The 21,902-nt window shown below is 47.2% G+C and overlaps 2 protein-coding genes across 2 annotated transcripts in view; both read left to right on the top strand.

Annotated features, from left to right (window-relative positions):
* crocc2 (ciliary rootlet coiled-coil, rootletin family member 2) overlaps positions 1-21,902 on the top strand; it is a 214,643-nt gene that overhangs the window by 19,661 nt on the left and 173,080 nt on the right. The window lies entirely within an intron of this gene.
* LOC121846704 (stress protein DDR48-like) lies at positions 7,970-8,626 on the top strand. Its single transcript, XM_042323679.1, has one exon. It carries the CDS (start codon positions 7,970-7,972, stop codon positions 8,624-8,626), a length of 657 nt encoding a protein of 218 aa, XP_042179613.1.

Here is a 21,902-nt window from a genome sequence, read left to right as displayed (position 1 = left end):
GTTGGAGCTAGGAACACAAGCATTTAGTTAGATACTACTGCACTGTTGGAGCTAGGAACACAAGCATTTAGTTAGATACTACTGCACTGTTGGAGCTAGGAACACAAGCATTTAGTTAGATACTACTGCACTGTTGGAGCTAGAAACACAAGCATTTAGTTAGATATTACTGCACTGTTGGAGCTAGAAACACAAGCATTTAGTTAGATACTACTGCACTGTTGGAGCTAGGAACACAAGCATTTAGTTAGATACTACTGCACTGTTGGAGCTAGAAACACAAGCATTTAGTTAGATATTACTGCACTGTTGGAGCTAGAAACACAAGCATTTAGTTAGATACTACTGCACTGTTGGAGCTAGAAACACAAGCATTTAGTTAGATACTACTGCACTGTTGGAGCTAGAAACACAAGCATTTAGTTAGATATTACTGCACTGTTGGAGCTAGAAACACAAGCATTTAGTTAGATACTACTGCACTGTTGGAGCTAGAAACACAAGCATTTAGTTAGATACTACTGCACTGTTGGAGCTAGGAACACAAGCATTTTGCTGCACCTGTGATAACTTCTGCAAATCTGTGTTTTAAATATTTGCCTTATTTGAAACGTGGAGGGAAAATACTGTGTTTACGAATCAACAGAGTTAGGAGAGTGTTCATTGTGTATTTTCTGTGTGTGTGTGTGTGTGTCAGCGTGCTGTAAGAGTAAAGATCCATGAAGGCTTTCCTTGTGGTCTGTCCAGCCAGAATTAGACCCCCTGTGCGCTCCGACTGGGGCCAGCGCCCCCCCCCACCCCCCACCTAGGTGCTGCTGTTTGGGGGAAATTAGAAGGTCCCTGGAGTCCCTGGAAGAAAAAGCAGATTTTTCCAGCGTGGTACAAAGTGGTCGTTTGTGGTAACACTACTCTCTTTCTGCTGCTCTACTCTGATGAACACTGCTGGAACTTATTATATAAATACAATTTCATTAGTTTGGCTTACAAATAGAATATTTATTTATTTATTTGGGAGATATTTGGAAGGTGTGAAAAGCCAGAGAGACTGAGACAGAGAGAGAGTTAATTATTGTGTTCCAAAAAAGGGTCCAGTCGCCAGGACCACAAATACAAATTCCATCGAGACACCGTTAGAGCACACAAACTATGCCTACCTTGGCCTAAACATCAGCGCCACAGGTAACTTCCACTAAGCTGTGAACGAGCTGAGAGACAAGGCAAGAAGGGCCTTCTATGCCATCAAAAGAAACATAAATTTCAACATACCAATTAGGATCTGGCCAAAAATACTTGAATCAGTTACAGAACCCACTGCCCTTTATGGTTGTGAGGTCTAGGGTCCGCTCACCAGCCAAGAATTCACAAAATGGGACAAACACCAAATTGAGAGACTGCATGCAGAATTCTGCAAAAATATCCTCCATGTACAACATAAAACACCAAATAATGCACGTAGAGCAGAATTAGGCCGATACCCACTAATGATCAAAATCCAGGAAACGATTCCCAAACCTTCATCACAAATCCATCACCTACAAAGAGATGAACCTGTAGAAGAGTCTCCTATGCAAGCTGGCCCTGGGGCTCTGTTTACAAATACAAACAGACCCCACAGAGCCCCAGGACAGCAACACAATTAGACCCAGAACAGAAACACATGTATTAGGTGTGACGTTCTGACCTTAGTTCTTTTGTTATGTCTTTGTTTTATTTGGTCAGGGCGTGAGTTGGGTGGGTTGTCTGTGTTAGTTTTTCTCTGATTTGGTATTTCTGTGTTAGGCCTGGTATGGTTCTCAATCAGAGGCAGCTGTCAATCGTTGTCCCTGATTGAGAACCATATTTAGGGAGCCGGTTTTCTATTGTGTTTCGTGGGCGATTACAGTTCCACACGGAACTGTTTCGGTTTGTTATTTCACTTTGTTATTTTTGTATTTTGTCGTGTTCAGTTTGTTCTATTAAATAAACACTGCGCATTGGTCCTCCTCTTCTCCTTCATACAACGACCGTTACATTAGGCCAATACCCACTAATTATCAAAATCCAGAAAAGACCCGTTAAATTCTACAACCACCGAAAAGGAAGCGATTCCCAAACCTTCCATAACAAAGCCATCACCTACAGAGAGATGAACCTGGAGAAGAGTCCCCTAAGCAAGCTGGTCCTGGGGCTATGTTCACAAACACAAACAGACCCCACAGAGCCTAGGGACAGCAACACAATTAGACCCAACCAAATCATGAGACAACAAAAAGATAATTCTTTCCAATGTGTCAAGTAATTAGCAAAAAAACAGAGCAAACTAGAATTCTACTTGGCCCTAAACAGAGGGTACACAGTGGCAGAATACCTGACCACTGTGACTGACCCAAACTTAAGGAAAGCTTTGACTATGTACAGACTCAGTGATCATAACCTTGCTATTGAGAAAGGCCGCCGTAGGCAGACATGGCTCTCAAGAAGACAGGCTATGTGCACACTGCCCACAAAATGAGGTGGAAACTGAAAAACTGAGCTGCACTTCCTAACCTCCTGCCAAATGTATGACCATATTAGAGACACATATTTCCCTCCAGATTACACAGATCCACAAAGAATTTGAAAACAAACTCCCATATCTACAGTGTGACATCACAGCAGCAAGATTTGTGACCTGTTGCCACAAGAAAAGGGCAACCAGTGAAGAACAAACACCATTGTAAATACAACCTGTATTTATGTTTATTTATAAGATAAATATGTCTTTATTCTTTTTTGAACTTTTGCGAGTGTGATGTTTACTGTTCATTTTTGTTGTTTATTTAAATTTTGTTTATCTAGTCTACTTCACTTGCTTTGGCAATATTTTCAAATCAAATCAAATCAAATCAAATCAAATCAAATGTTATTTGTCACATACACATGGTTAGCAGATGTTAATGCGAGTGTAGCGAAATGCTTGTGCTTCTAGTTCCGACAATGCAGTAATAACGAGCAAGTAATCTAACTAACAATTCCAAAAAAAAATACTGTCATACACAGTGTAAGGGGATAAAGAATATGTACATAAGGATATATGAATGAGTGATGGTACAGAGCAGCATAGGCAAGATACAGTAGATGATATCGAGTACAGTATATACATATGAGATAAGTATGTAAACCAAGTGGCATAGTTAAAGTGGCTAGTGATACATGTATTACATAAGGATGCAGTCGATGATATAGAGTACAGTATCAACGTATGCATATGAGATGAACAATGTAGGGTAAGTAACATTATATAAGGTAGCATTGTTTAAAGTGGCTAGTGATATATTTACATCATTTCCCATCGATTCCCATTATTAAAGTGGCTGGAGTAGAGTCAAATGTTTCCCATGCCAATAAAGCCCTTAATTTAGAGAGAGAGAGAGAATTAAATGGCCATTGAAAAAGTAATCATGGAGAGACACAGACAGACGGGCCTCACCCTGCAATTTACTGAAGTCATGCAAAATGAAAACGTTTGACAAAGGTCATAAAGGTCATAAAGGTCGAGAAACTTCCCTGGACGTAAACAAACGGGAAACATCCAGATGCTGCTTTTTTTTTTTTTTGTATTTTAACAAATCAAATTTGAGATTTATTTTATTTAATTTAATTTATAATAAAAAAATGTTCTATCAGCACATTGACTGTAGTCACTCTGGAAAAACACTGGATCACTGCTACTCTTAACTTCCGTGAAGCTTACAAGGCCCTCCCCTCGTGCTATTCAACACTGATCTGACCAATCGTAATCCACGCTTTTGAATACACGGACTGGGACACGTTCCAGGTAGCCTCTGGGAATAATATGGACATACACGCTGATTCAGTGAGTGAGTTTATAAGGGAGTGTATAGGAGATTTTTATTTATTTAACTTTATTTAACCAGGCAAGTCAGTTAAGAACAAATTCTTATTTTCAATGACGGCCCAGGAACAGTGGGTTAACTGCCTGTTCAGGGGCAGAACGACAGATGGCACCCTAGACCCACTCCAATTTGCTCCACAGACGTTGCAATCGCCATCACACTGCACACTGCCCACTGCACACTGCCCACTGCCCCCTGCACACTGCACACTGCATACTGCACACTGCACACTGCCATCTGGACAAGAAGACCTACTGTATGTAAAAATGCTGTTTATTGATAATAGCTCAGCATTCAACACCATAGTACCCTCCAAGCTCAACATTAAGCTCGAGGCCCTGGGTCTCAACCCCGCCCTGTGCAATTGGATCCTGGACTTCCTGACGGGCCGCCCCCAGGTGGTGAAGGTAGGATACAACATCTCCACTTTGCTGATCATCAACACTGGGGCCCCACAAGGGTGCATGCTCAGCCCCCTCCTGTACTCCCTGTTCACCTATGACTGCGTGGCCATGCACCTCCAACTCAATCATCAAGTTTACAGACGACACAACAGTAGTAGGCTTGATTACCAACAACGACGAGACGGCCTACAGGGAGGAGGTGAGGGCACTCAGAGTGTGGTGTCAGGAAAATAACCTCTCACTCAACATCAAGAAAACTAAGGAGATGATCGTGGACTTCAGGAACCAGCAGAGGGAGCACCCCCCTATCCACATCGAAGGGACAGTAGTGGATAGGGTAGAACGTTTTAAGTTCCTCGGCTTACACATCACGGACAAACTGAATTGGTCCACTCACACAGACAGCATCGTGAAGAAGGCGCAGCAGCGCCTCTTCAACCTCAGGAGGCTGAAGAAATTCAGCTTGTCACCTAAAACCCTCACAAAATGTTACAGATGAACAATTGAGAGCATCCTGTCGGGCTGTATCACTGCCTGGTAGGGCAACTGCACAACCCACAGCCGCAGGGCTCTCCAGAGGGTGGTGCGGGCTGCATAACGCGTCACCGGGGGCAAACTACCTGCCATCCAAGACACCTACACCACCCGATGTCACAGGAAGGCCAGAAAGATCATCAAGGACAACAATCACCCGAGCCACTGCCTGTTTACCCCCCTATCATCCAGAAGGCGAGGTCAGTACAGGTGCGTCAAAGCTGGGACCAAGAGACTGAAAAACAGCTTCTATCTCAAGGACATCAGACTGTTAAACTATATCATATTGATGACATATTGATTATATTGATGACATCTACAGAGGGAGCTAAGAGCTATATAACCCCCCACCAGATAATTACTAGGCCATGTGATGTTATATTGATGACATCTACAGAGGGAGCTAAGAGCTGTGTTGTCACTAAACACAGGGAGGCTGCTGTCTACATACAGACTTGAAATCATTGGCCACTTTAATAAATGGGATAACTAGTCACTTTAATAATGTGTACATATCTTGTATTACTCATCTCATATGTATATACTGTATTTTATACCATCTACTGCACCTTGCCGCTCGGCCGTCGCTCATCCATATACTTATATGTATATGTTCTTATTCCATCCCATTAGATTTGAGTGTATTAGGTCGTTGTTGGGGAATTGTTAGATTACTTGTTAGATATTACTGCACTGTCGGAACTAGAAGCACAAGCATTTCACTACACTCGCATTAACATCTGCTAACCATGTGTATGTGACTAATACAAGTGGATTTGATTTGGATTTGATTTGATTCCTGAGGAGTTAAGTACATTATTCACCAGCAGCAACAGGCCCTTTCTGCCAGCTACTTAGCTCTCTCCTCTCCTCTCCTCTCCTCTCCTCTCCTCTCCTCTCCTCTCCTCTCCCTCTCCTCTCCTCTCCTCTCTCCTCTCCTCCTCTCCTCTCCTCTCCTCTCCTCTCTCTCTCTCTCTCTCTCTTCTCTTCTCTCCCTCTCTTCTCTCCTCTCCTCTCCTCTCCCTCTCCTCTCCCTCTTCTCTTCTCTTCTCTTCTCTTCTCTTCTCTTCTCTTCTCTTCTTCTCTCTCTTCTTCTTCTTCCCTTCTTCCCTTCCCTTCCCTTCCCTTCCCTTCCCTTTCTCTTCTTCCTTCTTCTCTTCTTTCCTTCCCTTCCTTCTCCTCTTCCTTCCTTTCCTTCTTTCCTTCTTTCCTTCTTCCTTCTCTTCCTTCCCTTCCCTTCCCTTCCCTTCCCTTCCCTTCCCTTCCTTCCTTCTCTTCTCCCCTCTCCCTGTCAGACTGTGTTTTTCCTACGTAGCGTGATCGTTTGGCAGTAGCCTCTGATGTTAATGCTGTGTGCTAATCAATGTCCTGGAGCAAAATACCGGCCTAACTGACTGTGGTATGCAGCACGCAGAGCACACAGAGCAAAAGTGCATCCCAAGTTGCACCCTATTCCCTTTATAGTGCACTACTGTTGACCAAAGGCCCCATAGGGAATAGGGGAGGGGGGCATTTGGAACACAGTCTTTGCCTCAACACTTGTTTCCTACTCCTGCATGTCCTGAAGAATCGCATATCACTGCATCATGTGATCCACCTAATTTATCATACCTGTTTGTGGCCCATGTCAAACACTATGTCCTCAACTGTCTTAGATTAATGCGGCCTGCCAGTCATCTTGTGAGTACGTAACAAACGGCTCCCTATTCCTCGTATAGTGCACTACTTTTAGACCAGAACCCTATGGAACCCTATTCCCTATATAGTGCACTACTTTTAGACCAGAACCCTATGGAACCCTATTCCCTATATAGTGCACTACTTTTAGACCAGAGCCCTATGGAACCCTATTCCCTATATAGTGCACTACTTTTAGACCAGAACCCTATGGAACCCTATTCCCTATATAGTGCACTACTTTTAGACCAGAACCCTATGGAACCCTATTCCCTATATAGTGCACTACTTTTAGACCAGAACCCTATGGAACCCTATTCCCAATATAGAGCACTACTTTTAGACCAGAACCCTATGGAACCCTATTCCCAATATAGAGCACTACTTTTAGACCAGAACCCTATGGAACCCTATTCCCAATAAAGTGCACTACTTTTAGACCAGAACCCTATGGAACCCTATTCCCTATAAAGTGCACTACTTTTAGACCAGAACCCTATGGAACCCTATTCCCTATAAAGTGCACTACTTTTAGACCAGAACCCTATGGAACCCTATTCCCTATATAGTGCACTACTTTTAGACCAGAACCCTATGGAACCCTATTCCCTATATAGTGCACTACTTTTAGACCAGAACCCTATGGAACCCTATTCCCAATATAGTGCACTACTTTTAGACCAGAGCCCTATGGAACCCTATTCCCTATAAGTGCACTACTTTTAGACCAGAACCCTATGGAACCCTATTCCCTATAAAGTGCACTACTTTTAGACCAGAACCCTATGGAACCCTATTCCCTATAAAGTGCACTACTTTTAGACCAGAACCCTATGGAACACTATTCCCTATATAGTGCACTACTTTTAGACCAGAACCCTATGGAACCCTATTCCCTATAAAGTGCACTACTTTTAGACCAGAACCCTATGGAACCCTATTCCCTATAAAGTGCACTACTTTTAGACCAGAACCCTATGGAACCCTATTCCCTATAAAGTGCACTACTTTTAGACCAGAACCCTATGGAACCCTATTCCCTATAAAGTGCACTACTTTTAGACCAGAACCCTATGGAACCCTATTCCCTATAAAGTGCATTACTTTTAGACCAGAACCCTATGGAACCCTATTCCCAATATAGTGCACTACTTTTAGACCAGAACCCTATGGAACCCTATTCCCTATATAGTGCACTACTTTTAGACCAGGGCCCCTGAAACCTGTTACTAACAGGCATGTTTATAAAGAGCACAAAATGTTTCTGAGTATCCCGAACAAGCAGTTATAGAGACACTGTGACTCTTATGGAAACTGTGACTCTTATGGAAACTGTGACTCTTATGGAAACTGTGACTCTTATGGAAACTGTGACTCTTATGGAAACTGTGACTCTTATGGAAACTGTGACTCTTATGGAAACTGTGACTCTTATGGAAACTGTGACTCTTATGGAAACTCTTATGGAAACTGACTCTTATGGAAACTGTGAATGGAAACTGTGACTCTTATGGAAACTGTGACTCTTATGGAAACTGTGACTCTTATGGAAACTGTGACTCTTATGGAAACTGTGACTCTTATGGAAACTGTGACTCTTATGGAAACTGTGACTCTTATGGAAACTGTGACTCTTATGGAAACTGTGACTCTTATGGAAACTGTGACTCTTATGGAAACTGTGACTCTTATGGAAACTGTGACTCTTATGGAAACTGTGACTCTTATGGAAACTGTGACTCTTATGGAAACTGTGACTCTTATGGAAACTGTGACTCTTATGGAAACTGTGACTCTTATGGAAACTGTGACTCTTATGGAAACTGTGACTCTTATGGAAACTGTGACTCTTATGGAAACTGTGACTCTTATGGAAACTGTGACTCTTATGGAAACTGTGACTCTTATGGAAACTGTGACTCTTATGGAAACTGTGACTCTTATGGAAACTGTGACTCTTATGGAAACTGTGACTCTTATGGAAACTGTGACTCTTATGGAAACTGTGACTCTTATGGAAACTGTGACTCTTATGGAAACTGTGACTCTTATGGAAACTGTGACTCTTATGGAAACTGTGACTCTTATGGAAACTGTGACTCTTATGGAAACTGTCCACATGATCCTTTCCTTTAACATGCATTACCATGATTATGTATTGCCTAAACTGTGAATTCTTACACAAGAAGTGTCTTGTACTAGTATCAGACCACAGCTTATTAAATAGTAGAGAGAAATGCAGAAACAAGGGGGAGACAGCATTGTTTCCTCGTACTACTCATGGTTTTGTTTAGCACTGAGGGTATTTCTCAAGAGATGGACTTACGTAGTCTCCAGCTAGCAATGAACATGCATTCCACCACCAGCTCTCGAGATCCAATAGGCCCATACCTCTGCTAAATTGTCCAGGACTAAAGACCGTACAAGACGTCCAATTATTGAAGTCATGACGCTTTTCTTCACGGATCATCCAGCGTGACTGTCTCTGACAGAGGATAAGGCAGGCTGGTAAATAGGAGTCTCGTGAATTTTGGGTAACACGAAGTAGTCTTTTTGGATCTGTCCTAAACGGTATCCTATCCTATGGGGCCTGGTGAAATGTAGTGCACTAGTGTAGGGAACAGTGTTCCACTTGGGATTCAGCCTTGGTCTTTTGGATTGAGGTGACGTGGTGTTGTTCCTCTTTGAGTTCCTCCTGCTCTTCCTCCTCCTGCTCTTCCTCCTCCTGCTCTTCCTCCTCCTCCTCCCCCGTCAGGGGGAGTCTATGCCAGATGTGGGGCTTTCTTCCCCTTTGACCTCCTCCACCTCATCCTCCTCCTCCTCTTCCTCCTCCTGCTCCTCATCCTCCTCCTCTGTCAGGGTGAGTCTATGCCAGATGTGGAGCTCTCTTCCCCTTTGACCTCCCCCTCCTCCTCTTCCTCCTCCTCCTCCTCCGTCAGGGTGAGTCTATGCCAGATGTGGAGCTCTCTTCCCCTTTGACCTCCCCCTCCTCCTCTTCCTCCTCCTCTTCCTCCGTCAGGGTGAGTCTATGCCAGAGGTGGAGTTTTCTTCCCCTTTGACCTCCTCCACCTCATCCTCTTCCTCCTCTTCCTCCTCCTCTTCCTCCTCCTACTCCTCCTCCTCCTCCGTCAGGGTGAGTCCATGCCAGATGTGGAGTTTTCTTCCCCTTTGACCTCCTCCACCTCTTCCTCCTCTTCCTCCTCTTCCTCCTCCTACTCCTCCGTCAGGGTGAGTCTATGCCAGATGTGGAGCTCTCTTCCCCTTTGACCTCCTCCACCTCCTCCTCTTCCTCCTCCTACTCCTACTCCTACTCTTCCTCCTCCTCCGTCAGGGTGAGTCCATGCCAGAGGTGGAGTTTTCTTCCCCTTTGACCACTTCTCCTCCTCCTCCTCCTCCTCCTCCTCCTACTCCTCCTCCTCCTCCGTCAGGGTGAGTCCATGCCAGAGGTGGAGTTTTCTTCCCCTTTGACCACTTCTCCTCCTCCTCCTCCTCCTCCTACTCCTCCTCCTCCTCCGTCAGGGTGAGTCCATGCCAGAGGTGGAGTTTTCTTCCCCCTTTGACCACTTCTCCTCCTCCTCCTCCTCCGTCAGGGTGAGTCCATGCCAGATGTGGAGTTTTCTTCCCCTTTGACCACTTCTCCTCCTCCTCCTCCTCCTACTCCTCCTCCTCCTCCGTCAGGGTGAGTCCATGCCAGATGTGGAGTTTTCTTCCCCTTTGACCACTTCTCCTCCTCCTCCTCCTCCTCCTCCTCCTCCTCCTCCTCCTCCTCTCCTACTCCTCCTCCTACTACGTCAGGGTGAGTCCATGCCAGAGGTGGAGTTTTCTTCCCCTTTGACCACTCCTCCTACTCCTCCTCCTCCTCCGTCAGGGTGAGTCCATGCCAGAGGTGGAGTTTTCTTCCCCTGACCACTTCTCCTCCTCCTCCTTCTCCCCCTCCTCCTCCTCCTCCTCCTCCTCCTCCCCCCTCCTCCCCTCCTCCTCCTCCTCCTCCTCCTCCTCCTCCTCCTCCTCCTCTCCTCCTCCTCCTCCTCCTCCTCCTCCGTCAGGGTGAGTCCATGCCAGATGTGGAGTTTTCTTCCTGTTTTTATTGTATTTTTCATTTCTGTAATGAAGTCTGTATGTAGAGATGGTGAGTGCAGCCAACAGATAGATAGTCTTTGATTAGAAGAGGGATAGCATTCCTCCTTTCATCCCTCCCTTCTATCCCTCCTTTCAATCTCTCCATTCTATTCCTCCTTTCATCCCTCCCTTCTATCTCTCCCTTCTATCTCTCCATTCATCCGTCCCTTCTATCTCTCCATTCATCCCTCCCTTCTATCCATCCCTTCTATCCCTCCCTTCATCCTTCCCTTCTATCCCTCCCTTCATCCCTCCCTTCTATCTCTCCCTTCATCTCTCCCTTCTATCCCTCCCTTTAGCCCTCCCTTCTATCTCTCCCTTCAAATCCTCCCTTCTATTTCTACCTTCTTTTCCTCCCTTCTATCTCTCCCTTCACCCTCCCTTTTATCTCCCCCTCCTACCCCTCCTTCTATCTCTCCCTTCTATCTCTCCCTTCATCCCTCCTTCCATTTCCCCCTTCTATCTCTCCCTTCTATCTCTCACTTCACCCCTCCTTCACACCTCCTTTCTATCCCTCCTTCAACCCTCCCTTCAACCCTCCCTTCACCCCCTTCTATCCCTACCTTCATCCTCCTTCATCCCTCCTTCACCCCTCCTTCTATCTCTCCTTCATCCCTCCCTTCATCTCTCCCTTTATCCCTCCCTCCCTTCATCCTCCTTCTATCGCTCCTTCTGTCCCTCCCTTCTCTCTCTCTTCTATATCTCCCTTCATCCCTCCTTCCATTTCTCCCTTCTATCTCTCCCTTCTATCTCTCACTTCACCCCTCCTTCACCCCTCCCTTCTATCTCTCCCTTCTATCCCTCCCTTCACCTCCTTCTATCTCTCCCTTCACCCCTCCCTTCTATCTCTCCTTCTATCTCTTCCTTCATCCCTCCCTTGATCTCTCCCTTCAATCCCTCCATTCCTCCATTCCCCCTTCTATCTCTCCCTTCATCCTTCCCTTCCTCCCTCCCTTATATCTCTCCCTTCATCTCTCCCTTCTAGCTCTCCCTTCATCTCTCCCTTCTATCTCTCCATTCATCCCTCCCTTCATCCCTCCCTTCAACCCTCCTTTCTATCTCTCTCTTCTATATCTCCCTTCATCCCTCCCTTCTATCCTCCCTTCTATCTCTCCTTCTATCTCTCCCTTCTATCCCTCCTTCATCCCTCCCTTCTATCCCTCCTTCTCTCTCTCTCTTCTCTATCTCCCTTCCTCCTCCTTCTATCTCTCCTTCTATCTCTCCCTTCTAAACCCTCCTTCATCCCTCCCTTCTATCCTCCCTTCTTTCTCTCTTCTATATCTCCCTTCATCCCTCCCTTCTATCCTCCTTCTATCTCTCCTTCTATCTCTCCCTTCTATCCTCCTTCATCCCTCCCTTCTATCCCTCCCTTCTCTCTCTCTCTTCTCTATCTCCTTCCTCCCTCCCTTCTATCTCTCCTTCTATCTCTCCTTCTAAACCCTCCCTTCATCCCTCCCTTCTATCCCTCCTTCTCTCTTCTCCTTCTATCTCTCCCTTCATCCCTCCTTCAGCCCTCCTTCAACCCTCCTTTCTTTCTCTCCTCAACCCTCGCCTCACCCTCCCTTCAACCCTCCCTTCACCCCTTCTATCGCTCCTTCTATCTCTCCTTCTATCTCTCACTTCACCCCTCCTTCACACCTCCTTCTATCTCTCCTTCCATCCCCCCCTTCTATCCCTCCTTCATCCCTCCTTCACCCCTCCCTTCTATCCTCCTTCATCCCTCCCTTCATCCCTCCGTCATCCCTCCTTCATCCCTCCCTTCTATCGCTCCCTTCTGTCCCTCCCTTCTCTCTCTTTCTATATCTCCTTCATCCCTCCCTTCCATTTCTCCATTCTATTTCTCCCTTCTATCTCTCCCTTCTATCTCTCACTTCACCCCTCCCTTCTATCTCTCCATTCTATCCCTCCCTTCACCCCTCCTTTCTCTCTCCCTTCACCCCTCCCTTCTATCTCTCCTTTCTATCTCTTCCTTCATCTCTCCCTTCATCTCTCCTTCAATCCCTCCATTCCTCCATTCCCCTTCTATCTCTCCCTTCATCCCTCCTTCCTCCACCCTCCCTTATATCTCTCCCTTCATCTCCCCTTCTATCTCTCCATTCTATCCCTCCTTCACCCCTCCCTTCTATCTCTCCTTCACCCCTCCCTTCTATCTCTCCTTTCTATCTCTTCCTTCATCCCTCCTTCATCTCTCCTTCAATCCCTCCATTCCTCCATTCCCCCTTCTATCTCTCCCTTCATCCCTCCCTTCCTCACCCCTCCCTTCAACCCTCCTTCACCCCCTTCTATCGCTCCTTCGATCTCTCCTTCTATCTCTCACTTCACCCCTCCCTTCAATCTCTCCTTCTATCCCTCCTTCAACCTCCTTCACCCCCTTCTATCCCTACCTTCATCCTCCCTTCATCCCTCCTTCACCGCTCCCTTCTATCGCTCCTTCATCTCTCCCTTCTTCCCTCCTTCATCTCTCCTTCAATCGCTCCCTTCTGTCCCTCCCTTCTCTCTCTTTCTATATCTCCTTCATCCCTCCTTCCATTTCTCCATTCTATTTCTCCTTCTATCTCTCCTTCTATCTCTCACTTCACCCCTCCCTTCACCCCTCCCTTCTATCTCTCCCTTCTATCCTCCTTCACCCCTCCCTTCTATCTCTCCCTTCTATCTCTTCCTTCATCCCTCCTTCATCTCTCCCTTCAATCCCTCCATTCCTCCATTCCCCTTCTATCTCTCCCTTCCATCCCTCTTCCTTCTATTTCTCCTTCTATCTCTCCCTTCACCCTCTCTCCTCTCCCCTTCTATCCCCCCCTTCTACCCCATTCCCCCTTCTATCTCTCCCTTCACCCCTCCTTCTATCTCTCCCTTCTATCTCTTCCTTCATCCCTCCTTCATCTCTCCCTTCTATCTCTCCCTCCATTCCTCCATTCCCCCTTCTATCTCTCCTTCATCCCTCCCTTCCTCCATCTCCCTTCATATCTCTCCCTTCATCCTCCCTTCTATCTCCCCTTCATCTCTCCTTCTATCTCTCCTTTCCCCTCCCTTCATTCCCTCCCTTCATCCCTCCCTTCAATCCTCCTTTCTATCCCTCTCTTTCTATCCTCCTTCATCCCTCCTTCTATCCTCCCTTCTCTTCTCCTCTTCTATATCTCCCTTCATCCCTCCTTCCATTTCTCCATTCTATTTCTCCCTTCCTCTTCTATCCCTCCCTTCACCCCTCCCTTCTATCTCTCCCTTCACCCCTTCTCCCTTCTATCTCTCCTTCTATCTCTTCCTTCATCCCTCCTTCATCTCTCCTTCATCCTCCATTCCTCCATTCCCCCTTCTATCTCTCCTTCATCCCTCCCTTCCATTTCCCTCCATTCTATCTCTCCTTCATCTCTCCTTCTAGCTCTCCCCCTTCATCTCTCCTTCTATCTCTCCTTCATCCCTCCCTTCATCCCTCCTTCATCCCTCCTTCAACCCTCCTTTCTATCTCTCTTTCTATCCCTCCCTTCATCCTCCCTTCTATCCTCCCTTCTATCTCTCCCTTTCTATCTCTCCCTTCTATCCCTCCTTCTATCCCTCCTTCTCTCTCTCCTCTTCTCTCCTCATTCTCCTCCTTCTATCTCTCCCTTCTATCTCTCCCTTCTATCTCTCCATTCATCCCTCCTTCTCCTCCCTTCTATCCCTCCCTTCAACCCTCCCCTTCTATCTCTCCCTTCATCCCTCCCTTCATCCCTCCTTCAATCCCTCCTTTCTATCTCTCCCTTCTCCCTCCTTCATCCCTCCCTTCTATCTCCTTCATCCCCCCTTCTATTTCACTCCCTTCTATCTCTCCTTCTATCTCTTTCCTTCATCTCCCTCCTTCATCACCTCCCTTCTATCTTCCTTCTATCCCCCCTTCTATCCTCCTTCATCCTCCCTTCTATCTCTCCCTTCTATCCCTCCTTCATCCCTCTCTTCTATCCTCCCTCATCCCTCCTCCCTTCATCCCCCTTCTATCTCCCTTCTGTCCCTCCTTCTCTCTCTCTTCTATATCTCCCTTCATCCCTCCTTCCATTTCTCCATTCTAGTTCTCCTTCTATCTCTCCTTCTATCTCTCCTTCACCCCTCCCTTCATCTCTCCTTCTATCCCTCCCTTCACCCCCCTTCTATCTCTCCCTTCTATCTCTTCCTTCATCCCTCCTTCATCTCTCCCTTCAATCCCTCCATTCCTCCATTCCCCCTTCTATCTCTCCCTTCATCCCTCCTTCCTCCCTCCCTTATATCTCTCCCTTCATCTCTCCTTCTAGCTCTCCCTTCATCTCTCCCTTCTATCTCTCCATTCATCCCTCCTTCATCCCTCCCTTCTATCTCTCCTTCACCCTCCTTCATCTCTCTTCTATCCACTCCTTCAATCCCTCCCTTCATCCCCCTTCTATCCTCCATTCCTCATCTCCTTCTATCTCTCCCTTCTATCTCTCCTTCAAACCCTCCTTCACCTCTCCTTCTATCTCTCCATTCATCCCTCCCTTCATCCTCCTTCTATCTCTCCTTTTATCCTCCTCCTTCATCCCTCCTTCATCCTTTCTATCTCCTTCTGTCCCTCCTTCTCTCTCTCCCTTCTATCTCTCCCTTCATCCTCCTTCCATTTCTCCATTCTATTTCTCCTTCTGTCTCTCCTTCACCCCCCTTCTATCTCTCCCTTCACCCCTCCTTCTATCTCTCCCTTCTATCTCTTCCTTCTATCCCTCCCTTCATCCTCCTTCATCCCTCCATTCCTCCATTCCTCTCCTTCTATCTCTCCTTCATCCCTCCCTTCCTCCCTCCCTTCTATCTCTCCCTTCATCTCTCCCTTCTAGCTCTCCCTTCATCTCTCCTTCTATCTCTCCATTCATCCCTCCCTTCATCCTCCTTCATCCTCCCTTCAACCTCCTCCTTTCTTTCTCTCCCTTCATCCTCGCTTCACCCTCCTTCAATCTCTCCCTTCTATCCTCCCTTCATCCCTCCCTTCATCCCTCCCCTTCTATCTCTCCTTCTATCTCTCCCTTCATCCCTCCTTCTATCTCTCCTTCTATCTCTCCCTTCTTCTCCCTCCTTCATCCCTCCTTCTATCCTCCTCCTCCTTCTCTTCTCTCTTCTCCTTCATCTCATTTCCTCCCTCCCTTCTATCTCTCCATTCTATCTATCTCCATTCTATCCCTCCTTCATCCATCTCCTCTCTCTTCTCTCTCCTTCATCCTCCTTCTATCTCTCCTTCATCCCTCCTTCATCTCCTCCTTCATCCCTCCTTCTATCTCTCCCTTCTATCCTCCCTCATCCTCCCTCCCCTTCAACCCTCCTTCATCCCCCTTCTATCTCTCCCTTCTATCTCTCCTTCTATCTCTCACTTCACCCTCCTTCATCCCTCCCTTCTATCTCTCCCATTCACCTCTATCCCTACCTTCTATCCTCCTTCATCCTCCCTTCATCCCTCCTTCCCCTCCTCCTTCATCCCTCCCTTCATCCCTCCTTCATCCCTCCCTTCATCCCTCCTTCTATCGCTCCTTCTGTCCCTCCCTTCTCTCTCTCTTCTATATCTCCTTCATCCCTCCCTTCCATTTCTCCATTCTAGTTCTCCTTCTATCTCTCCCTTCTATCTCTCACTTCACCCCTCCTTCAATCTCTCCCTTCTATCCCTCCCTTCACCCCTCCTTCTATCTCTCCCTTCTATCTCTTCCTTCATCCCTCCTTCATCTCTCCCTTCAATCCCTCCATTCCTCCATTCCCCCTTCTATCTCTCCTTCATCCCTCCTTCCTCCCTCCATTCTATCTCCCTTCATCTCTCCTTCTATCTCTCCTTCATCTCTCCTTCTATCTCTCCATTCATCACCTCCCTTCATCCCTCCTTCTATCTCTCCTTCACCTCCTTCTATCTCTCCCTTCATCCCTCCCTTCATCCATCCCTTCATCTCTCCTTCATCCCTCCTTCCTCCATTCTCCTTCTTCCCTCCCTTCATCCTCCCTTCATTATCCTTCATCCCTCCTTCTATCGCTCCCTCCCTTCATCCCTCCTTCAATCCCTCCCTTCATGTCTCCTTTCTATCCCTCATTTCTCCTTCATCCCTCCCTTCATCCCTCCTTCCATTTCCCTTCTATCCCTCCCTTCTATCTCCTTCTATATCTCCTTCATCCTCCTTCATTTCTCCATTCTATTTCTCCCTCTCTCTCTCCTCCCTCCCTTCCCCTCCTTCTATCTCTCCTTCATCCCTCCTTCATTCCTTCTATCTCTCCTTCTATCTCTTCCTTCTATCCTCCTTCATCCCTCCTTCAATCCCTCCATTCCTCCATTCCCCTTCTATCTCTCCTTCATCCCTCCTTCCTTCCATTCTATTCTCCTTCTATCTCTCCTTCTATCCCCCTTCCTCCCCTCCTTCTATCTCTCCTTCTATCCCTCCTTCATCCCTCCCTTCATCCCTCCTTCAATCCTCCTTTCTTTCATCTCCTTCTATCTCTCCTTCATCCCCTCCCTTCCTCTCCCTTCATCCCTCCCTTCACCCGTTCCTTCTATCTCCTTCTATCTCTCCTTCATCCCTCCCTTCATCCGCTCCTTCTATCTCTCCTTCTATCTCTCCTTCTATCTCTCCTTCATCTCTCCTTCTATCCCTTCTCCCTTCTTCTCCTTCTATCCCTCCGCTCCCCCCCTTCATCCCTCCTTCTATCTCTCCTTCATCCCTCCTTCATCTCTCCCTTCATCCCCCTTCTATCCTCCTTCATCCTCCTTCATCCCTCCTTCATCTCTCCCTTCTATCCTTCATCTCCCTTCTATCTCTCCCTTCTTCTCTCCTTCATCCTCCATCCTCCATCCATATTTCCCTCCTTCATCTCTCCTTCACCCCCTTCTAATCTATCCCTCCTTCTATCCCATCCTTCACCCCTCCCTTCTATCTCCCTTTCTATCTCTCCTTCTTCCCTCCTTCATCTCTCCTTTTATCCCCATCCCTCCCTTCTTCCTCCTTCATCCCTCCTTCAATTTCTCCATTCTGTCCTCCCTATCTCTCTTCTATATCTCCCCTTCATCCCTCCTTCCATTTCTCCATTCTATTTCTCCCATCTATCTCTCCTTCTATCTCCCACCCCTCCTTCACCCCTCCCTTCTATCTCTCCTTCTATCCCTCCTTCACCTCCCTTCTATCTCTCCTTCTATCTCTTCCTTCATCCCTCCTTCATCTCTCCTTCAATCCCTCCATTCCTCCATTCCCCCTTCTATCTCTCCTTCATCCCTCCCTTCCATTTCTCCATTCTATTTCTCCTTCTATCTCTCCTTCTATCACTCCTCCATCTCCTTCACCCCTCCCTTCTATCTCTCCATTCTATCCCCCCTTCTACCCCTCCTTCTATCTCTCCCTTCACCCCTCCTTCTATCTCTCCTTCTATCTCTTCCTTCATCCCTCCTTCATCTCCCTTCTATCTCTCCTCCATTCCTCCATTTCCCCTTCTATCTCTCCTTCATCCCTCCTTCCTCCTCCTTATATCATCTAAATCTCTCCTTCTAGCTCTCCTTCTTCTCTCCCTTCTATCTCCCATTCATCTCTCCTTCATCCCTCCTTCATCCCTCCCTTCAACCCTCCTTTCTATCTCTCTTTCTATATCCCTCCTTCTATCCCTCCTTCTCTCTCTCTTCTATCTCCCTTCATCCCTCCTTCTATCTCTCCTTCTGTCCCTCCATTCCTCCCCTTCTATCTCTCCTTCTATCCTCCTTCATCCTCCTTCTATCTCTCCTTCTATCTCTTCCCTCATCCCTCCTTCATCTCTCCTTCAATCCCTCCGTTCCTCCATTCCCCCTTCTATCTCTCCTTCATCCTCCTTCCTCCCTCCCTTATATCTCTCCTTCATCTCTCCTTCTATTTCTCCTCCCTCCTTCACCTCTCCTTCTATCTCTCCTTCTATCCCTCCTTCATCCCTCCTTCTATCCTCCCTTCATCCCTCCTTCAATCTCCTTCTATCTCTCCTTCTATCTCTTCCTTCATCCCTCCCCTTCATCTCTCCTTCTATCTCTCCCTTCTATCCTCCTCCTTTCTCTCCTCTATCTTCTTCTATCTCCCTTCATCCTCCCTTCTATCCATTCTCTCATCCTTTCTTTCTCTCCTTCTATCTCTCCTTCTATCTCTCCTTCATCCCTCCCTTCATCTCTCCTTCATCCTCCTTCATCCTCCCCTTCTATCCCTCCTTCTATCCTCCTTCTATCTCTCCTTCTATCTCTCCTTCATCTCTTCCTTCATCCTCCCTTCTTCCTCCTCCTTATCTCTCCTTCTATCCCCTCCTTCATCCCTCCTTCATCCTCCTTCAAATCGCTTCTATCTCCCCCTTCATCTCCATTCATCCCTCCTTCCATCCTCCTTCTATTTCTCCCATTCTATCTCTCCCTTCTATCTCTCATTCATCCTCCTTCATCCCTCCCTTCTATCTCTCCCTTCTATCCCTCCTTCATCTCTCCCTTCTATCTCTCCTTCTATCTCTCCTTCATCCCTCCTTCATCTCCCTTCAATCCCTCCCTTCCTCCTTCTTCTATATCTCCCTTCATCCCTCCCTTCCATTTCTCCATTCTATTTCTCCCTTCTATCTCTCCCTTCTATCTCTCCCCTTCTATATCTCCCTTCATCCCTCCCTTCTATCCTCCCCTTCTATCCCTCCCTTCACCCTCCTTCTATCTCTCCTTCTATCTCTTCCTTCATCCCTCCCTTCATCCCTCCTTCTATCTCCCCTTCCTCCCTTTCCTTCTATCTCTCCCTTCATCCCTCCTTCCTCCCTCCTTATATCTCTCCATTCATCTCCCCTTCTATCTCTCCCTTCATCTCTCCCTTCTATCTTCCATTCATCCCTCCTTTCATCCCTCCTTCATCCCTCCCTTCATCCCTCCCTTCTATCTCTCCTTCTATCTCTTCATTCATCCTCCTTCTATCTCTCCTTCTATCTCTCCCTTCATCCTCCCTTCATCCCTCCTTCTATCCCTCCATTCCTTCATCCCTTCTCTATCTCATCCTCCTCCTCCTTCTATCCCCTTCATCCCTCCCTTCATCCCTCCTCCTTCCCTTCTCTCCTTCTATCCTTTCATCCCTCCTTCCTTCTCCCTTCTTATCCCTTCTATCTTCATCCTCCTTTCATCCCTCCTTCTATCTCTCCCTATCTCTCCCTCCTTCATCCTCCCTTCTATCTCTCCTTCTATATCTCCTTCATCTCCATTCCTCCATCCCCTTCTATCTTCTCCCTTCATCCTCCCTTCCTCTCCTTCATCTCTCCTTCTAGCTCCCTCATCCTTCTATCTCTCCTTCTTCCCTCCTTCATCCCTCCCTTCATCCCTCCCTTCATCCTCCCTTCTATCTCTCCTATCCTCCTTTCCCCATTCATCCCTTCCCTTCTATCCTCCTTCATCCTCCCTTCTATCTCTCCTTCTATCTCTCCCTTCATCTCCTCCATTTCTCCTTCTTCTCCCTTCCTTCATCTCTCCTTCATCCCCCTCCCTTCTATCTCTCCCTCCTTCACCCTCCCTTCTATCTCTCCCTTCTATCTCTTCCTTCATCCCTCCCTTCATCTCTCCTTCTATCCCTTCATTCCTCCATTCCCCTTCTATCTCTCCCTTCATCCCTCCTTCCTCCCTCCCTTCTATCTCTCCTTCATCTCTCCTTCATCTCCTTCATCTCTCCTTCTATCTCTCCATTCATCCCTCCTTCATCCCTCCCTTCATCCTCCCTTCATCCCTCCCTTTCTATCCTTCTCTTCTATTCTCTCCCTTCATCCCTCCTTCTATCTCTCCTTCTATCTCCCTTCATCCCTCCTTCTATCTCTCCTTCTATCTCTTCTCCATTCCTCCATTCATCTCTCCCTCTATCTCTCCCTTCATTCCTCCATCCCCCTTCTCTCTCCTTCATCCCTCCCTTCATCCCTCCCTTCAATCCTCCTTCTATCTCTCCCCTCGTCATCCCTCCCTTCTTCCCTCCCTTCATCCTCTTCCGCTCCTTCTATCTCCCTCTATCCTCCTTCATCCCTCCCTTCCCTCCTTCTATCTCTCTTCTATCCCTTCATCCCTCCCTTCCATTTCTCCATTCTATCCCCCTTCTATCCCCTCCTTCTATCCCTCCCTTCTATCCCTCCCTTCATCCCTCTCTCCCTTCTATCCCTCCTTCATCCCTCCCTTCATCTCTCCCTTCTATCCCTCCTTCTCTCTCCCTCTTCTATCCCCTTATCTCCCTTCATCCTCCCTTCCATTTCTCCTTCTATCTCTCCTTCTATCTCTCCTTCATCCTCCCTTCATCCCTCCCTTCATCCCTCCCTTCAACCCTCCTTCTATCTCTCTCTTCTATATCTCCCTTCATCCCTCCCTTCTATCCTCCCTTCTATCTCTCCCTTCCTATCTCTCCCTTCTATCCCTCCTTCTATCCCTTCCTCCCCTTCTCTCTCTCTTCTCTCTATCTCACTTCCTCCCTCCCTTCTATCTCCCTCCCCTTCTATCTCTCCCTTCTAAACCCTCCATTCATCCCTCCTTCTATCCCTCCTTCTCTCTCTTCTATATCTCCCCTTCATCCCTCCCTTCTCTCTCCATTCATCCCTCCCTTCAGCCCTCCCTTCAACCCTCCTTTCTTCTCTCTCTTCACCATCCCTCGCCTTCATCCCTCCCTTCAACCTCCTTCACTCCCCTTCTATCCCTCCCTTCTATCTCTCCTTCTATCTCTCCTTCACCCTCCCTTCACACCTCTCCTTCTATCTCTCCCTTCTATCCCCCCCCTTCTATCCCTACCTTCATCCTCCTTCATCCCTCCCTTCACCCCTCCCTTCTATCCCTCCTTCATCCTCCCCTTCATCCTCCCTTCATCCTCCTTCATCCCTCCCTTCTATCTCTCCTTCTGTCCCTCCTTCTCTCTCTCTTCTATCCTCCTTCATCCCTCCCTTCCATTTCTCCATTCTATCTCTCCTTCTATCTCTCCTTCCTTCATCCCTCCTTCATCTCTCCTTCAATCCCTCCATTCCTTCATTTCCCCTTCTATCTCTCCTTCATCCCTCCCTTCCTCCTCCCTTATATCTCTCCATTCATCTCCCCTTCTATCTCTCCTTCATCCCTCCCCTCCTCTATCTCTCCATTCATCTCTCCTTCATCCCTCCCTTCATCCCTCCCTTCAATCCTCCATTCTATCCCTCCTTCTATCCCTCCTTCATCCTCCCTTCTATCCTCCTTCTATCTCTCCCTTCTATCCATCCCTTCATCCCTCCCTTCTATCCCTCCCTTCTCTCTTCTCTTCTCTATCTCCTTCCTCCTCCCTTCTATCTCTCCCTTCTATCTCTCCTTCTAAACCCTCCTTCATCCCTCCCTTCT

The sequence above is a fragment of the Oncorhynchus tshawytscha genome, linkage group LG06 (genome assembly GCF_018296145.1).
Source record: "Oncorhynchus tshawytscha isolate Ot180627B linkage group LG06, Otsh_v2.0, whole genome shotgun sequence".
Classification (NCBI taxonomy): domain Eukaryota; kingdom Metazoa; phylum Chordata; class Actinopteri; order Salmoniformes; family Salmonidae; genus Oncorhynchus; species Oncorhynchus tshawytscha.
Note: the sequence above shows the minus strand (reverse complement) of the source record. Positions and strands in the feature narration are given on the sequence as shown.

Bases quoted from the DNA above. Each gene is read 5' to 3' on its own strand.
- LOC121846704 (XM_042323679.1), top strand. From the start codon at position 7,970: ATGGAAACTGTGAATGGAAACTGTGACTCTTATGGAAACTGTGACTCT.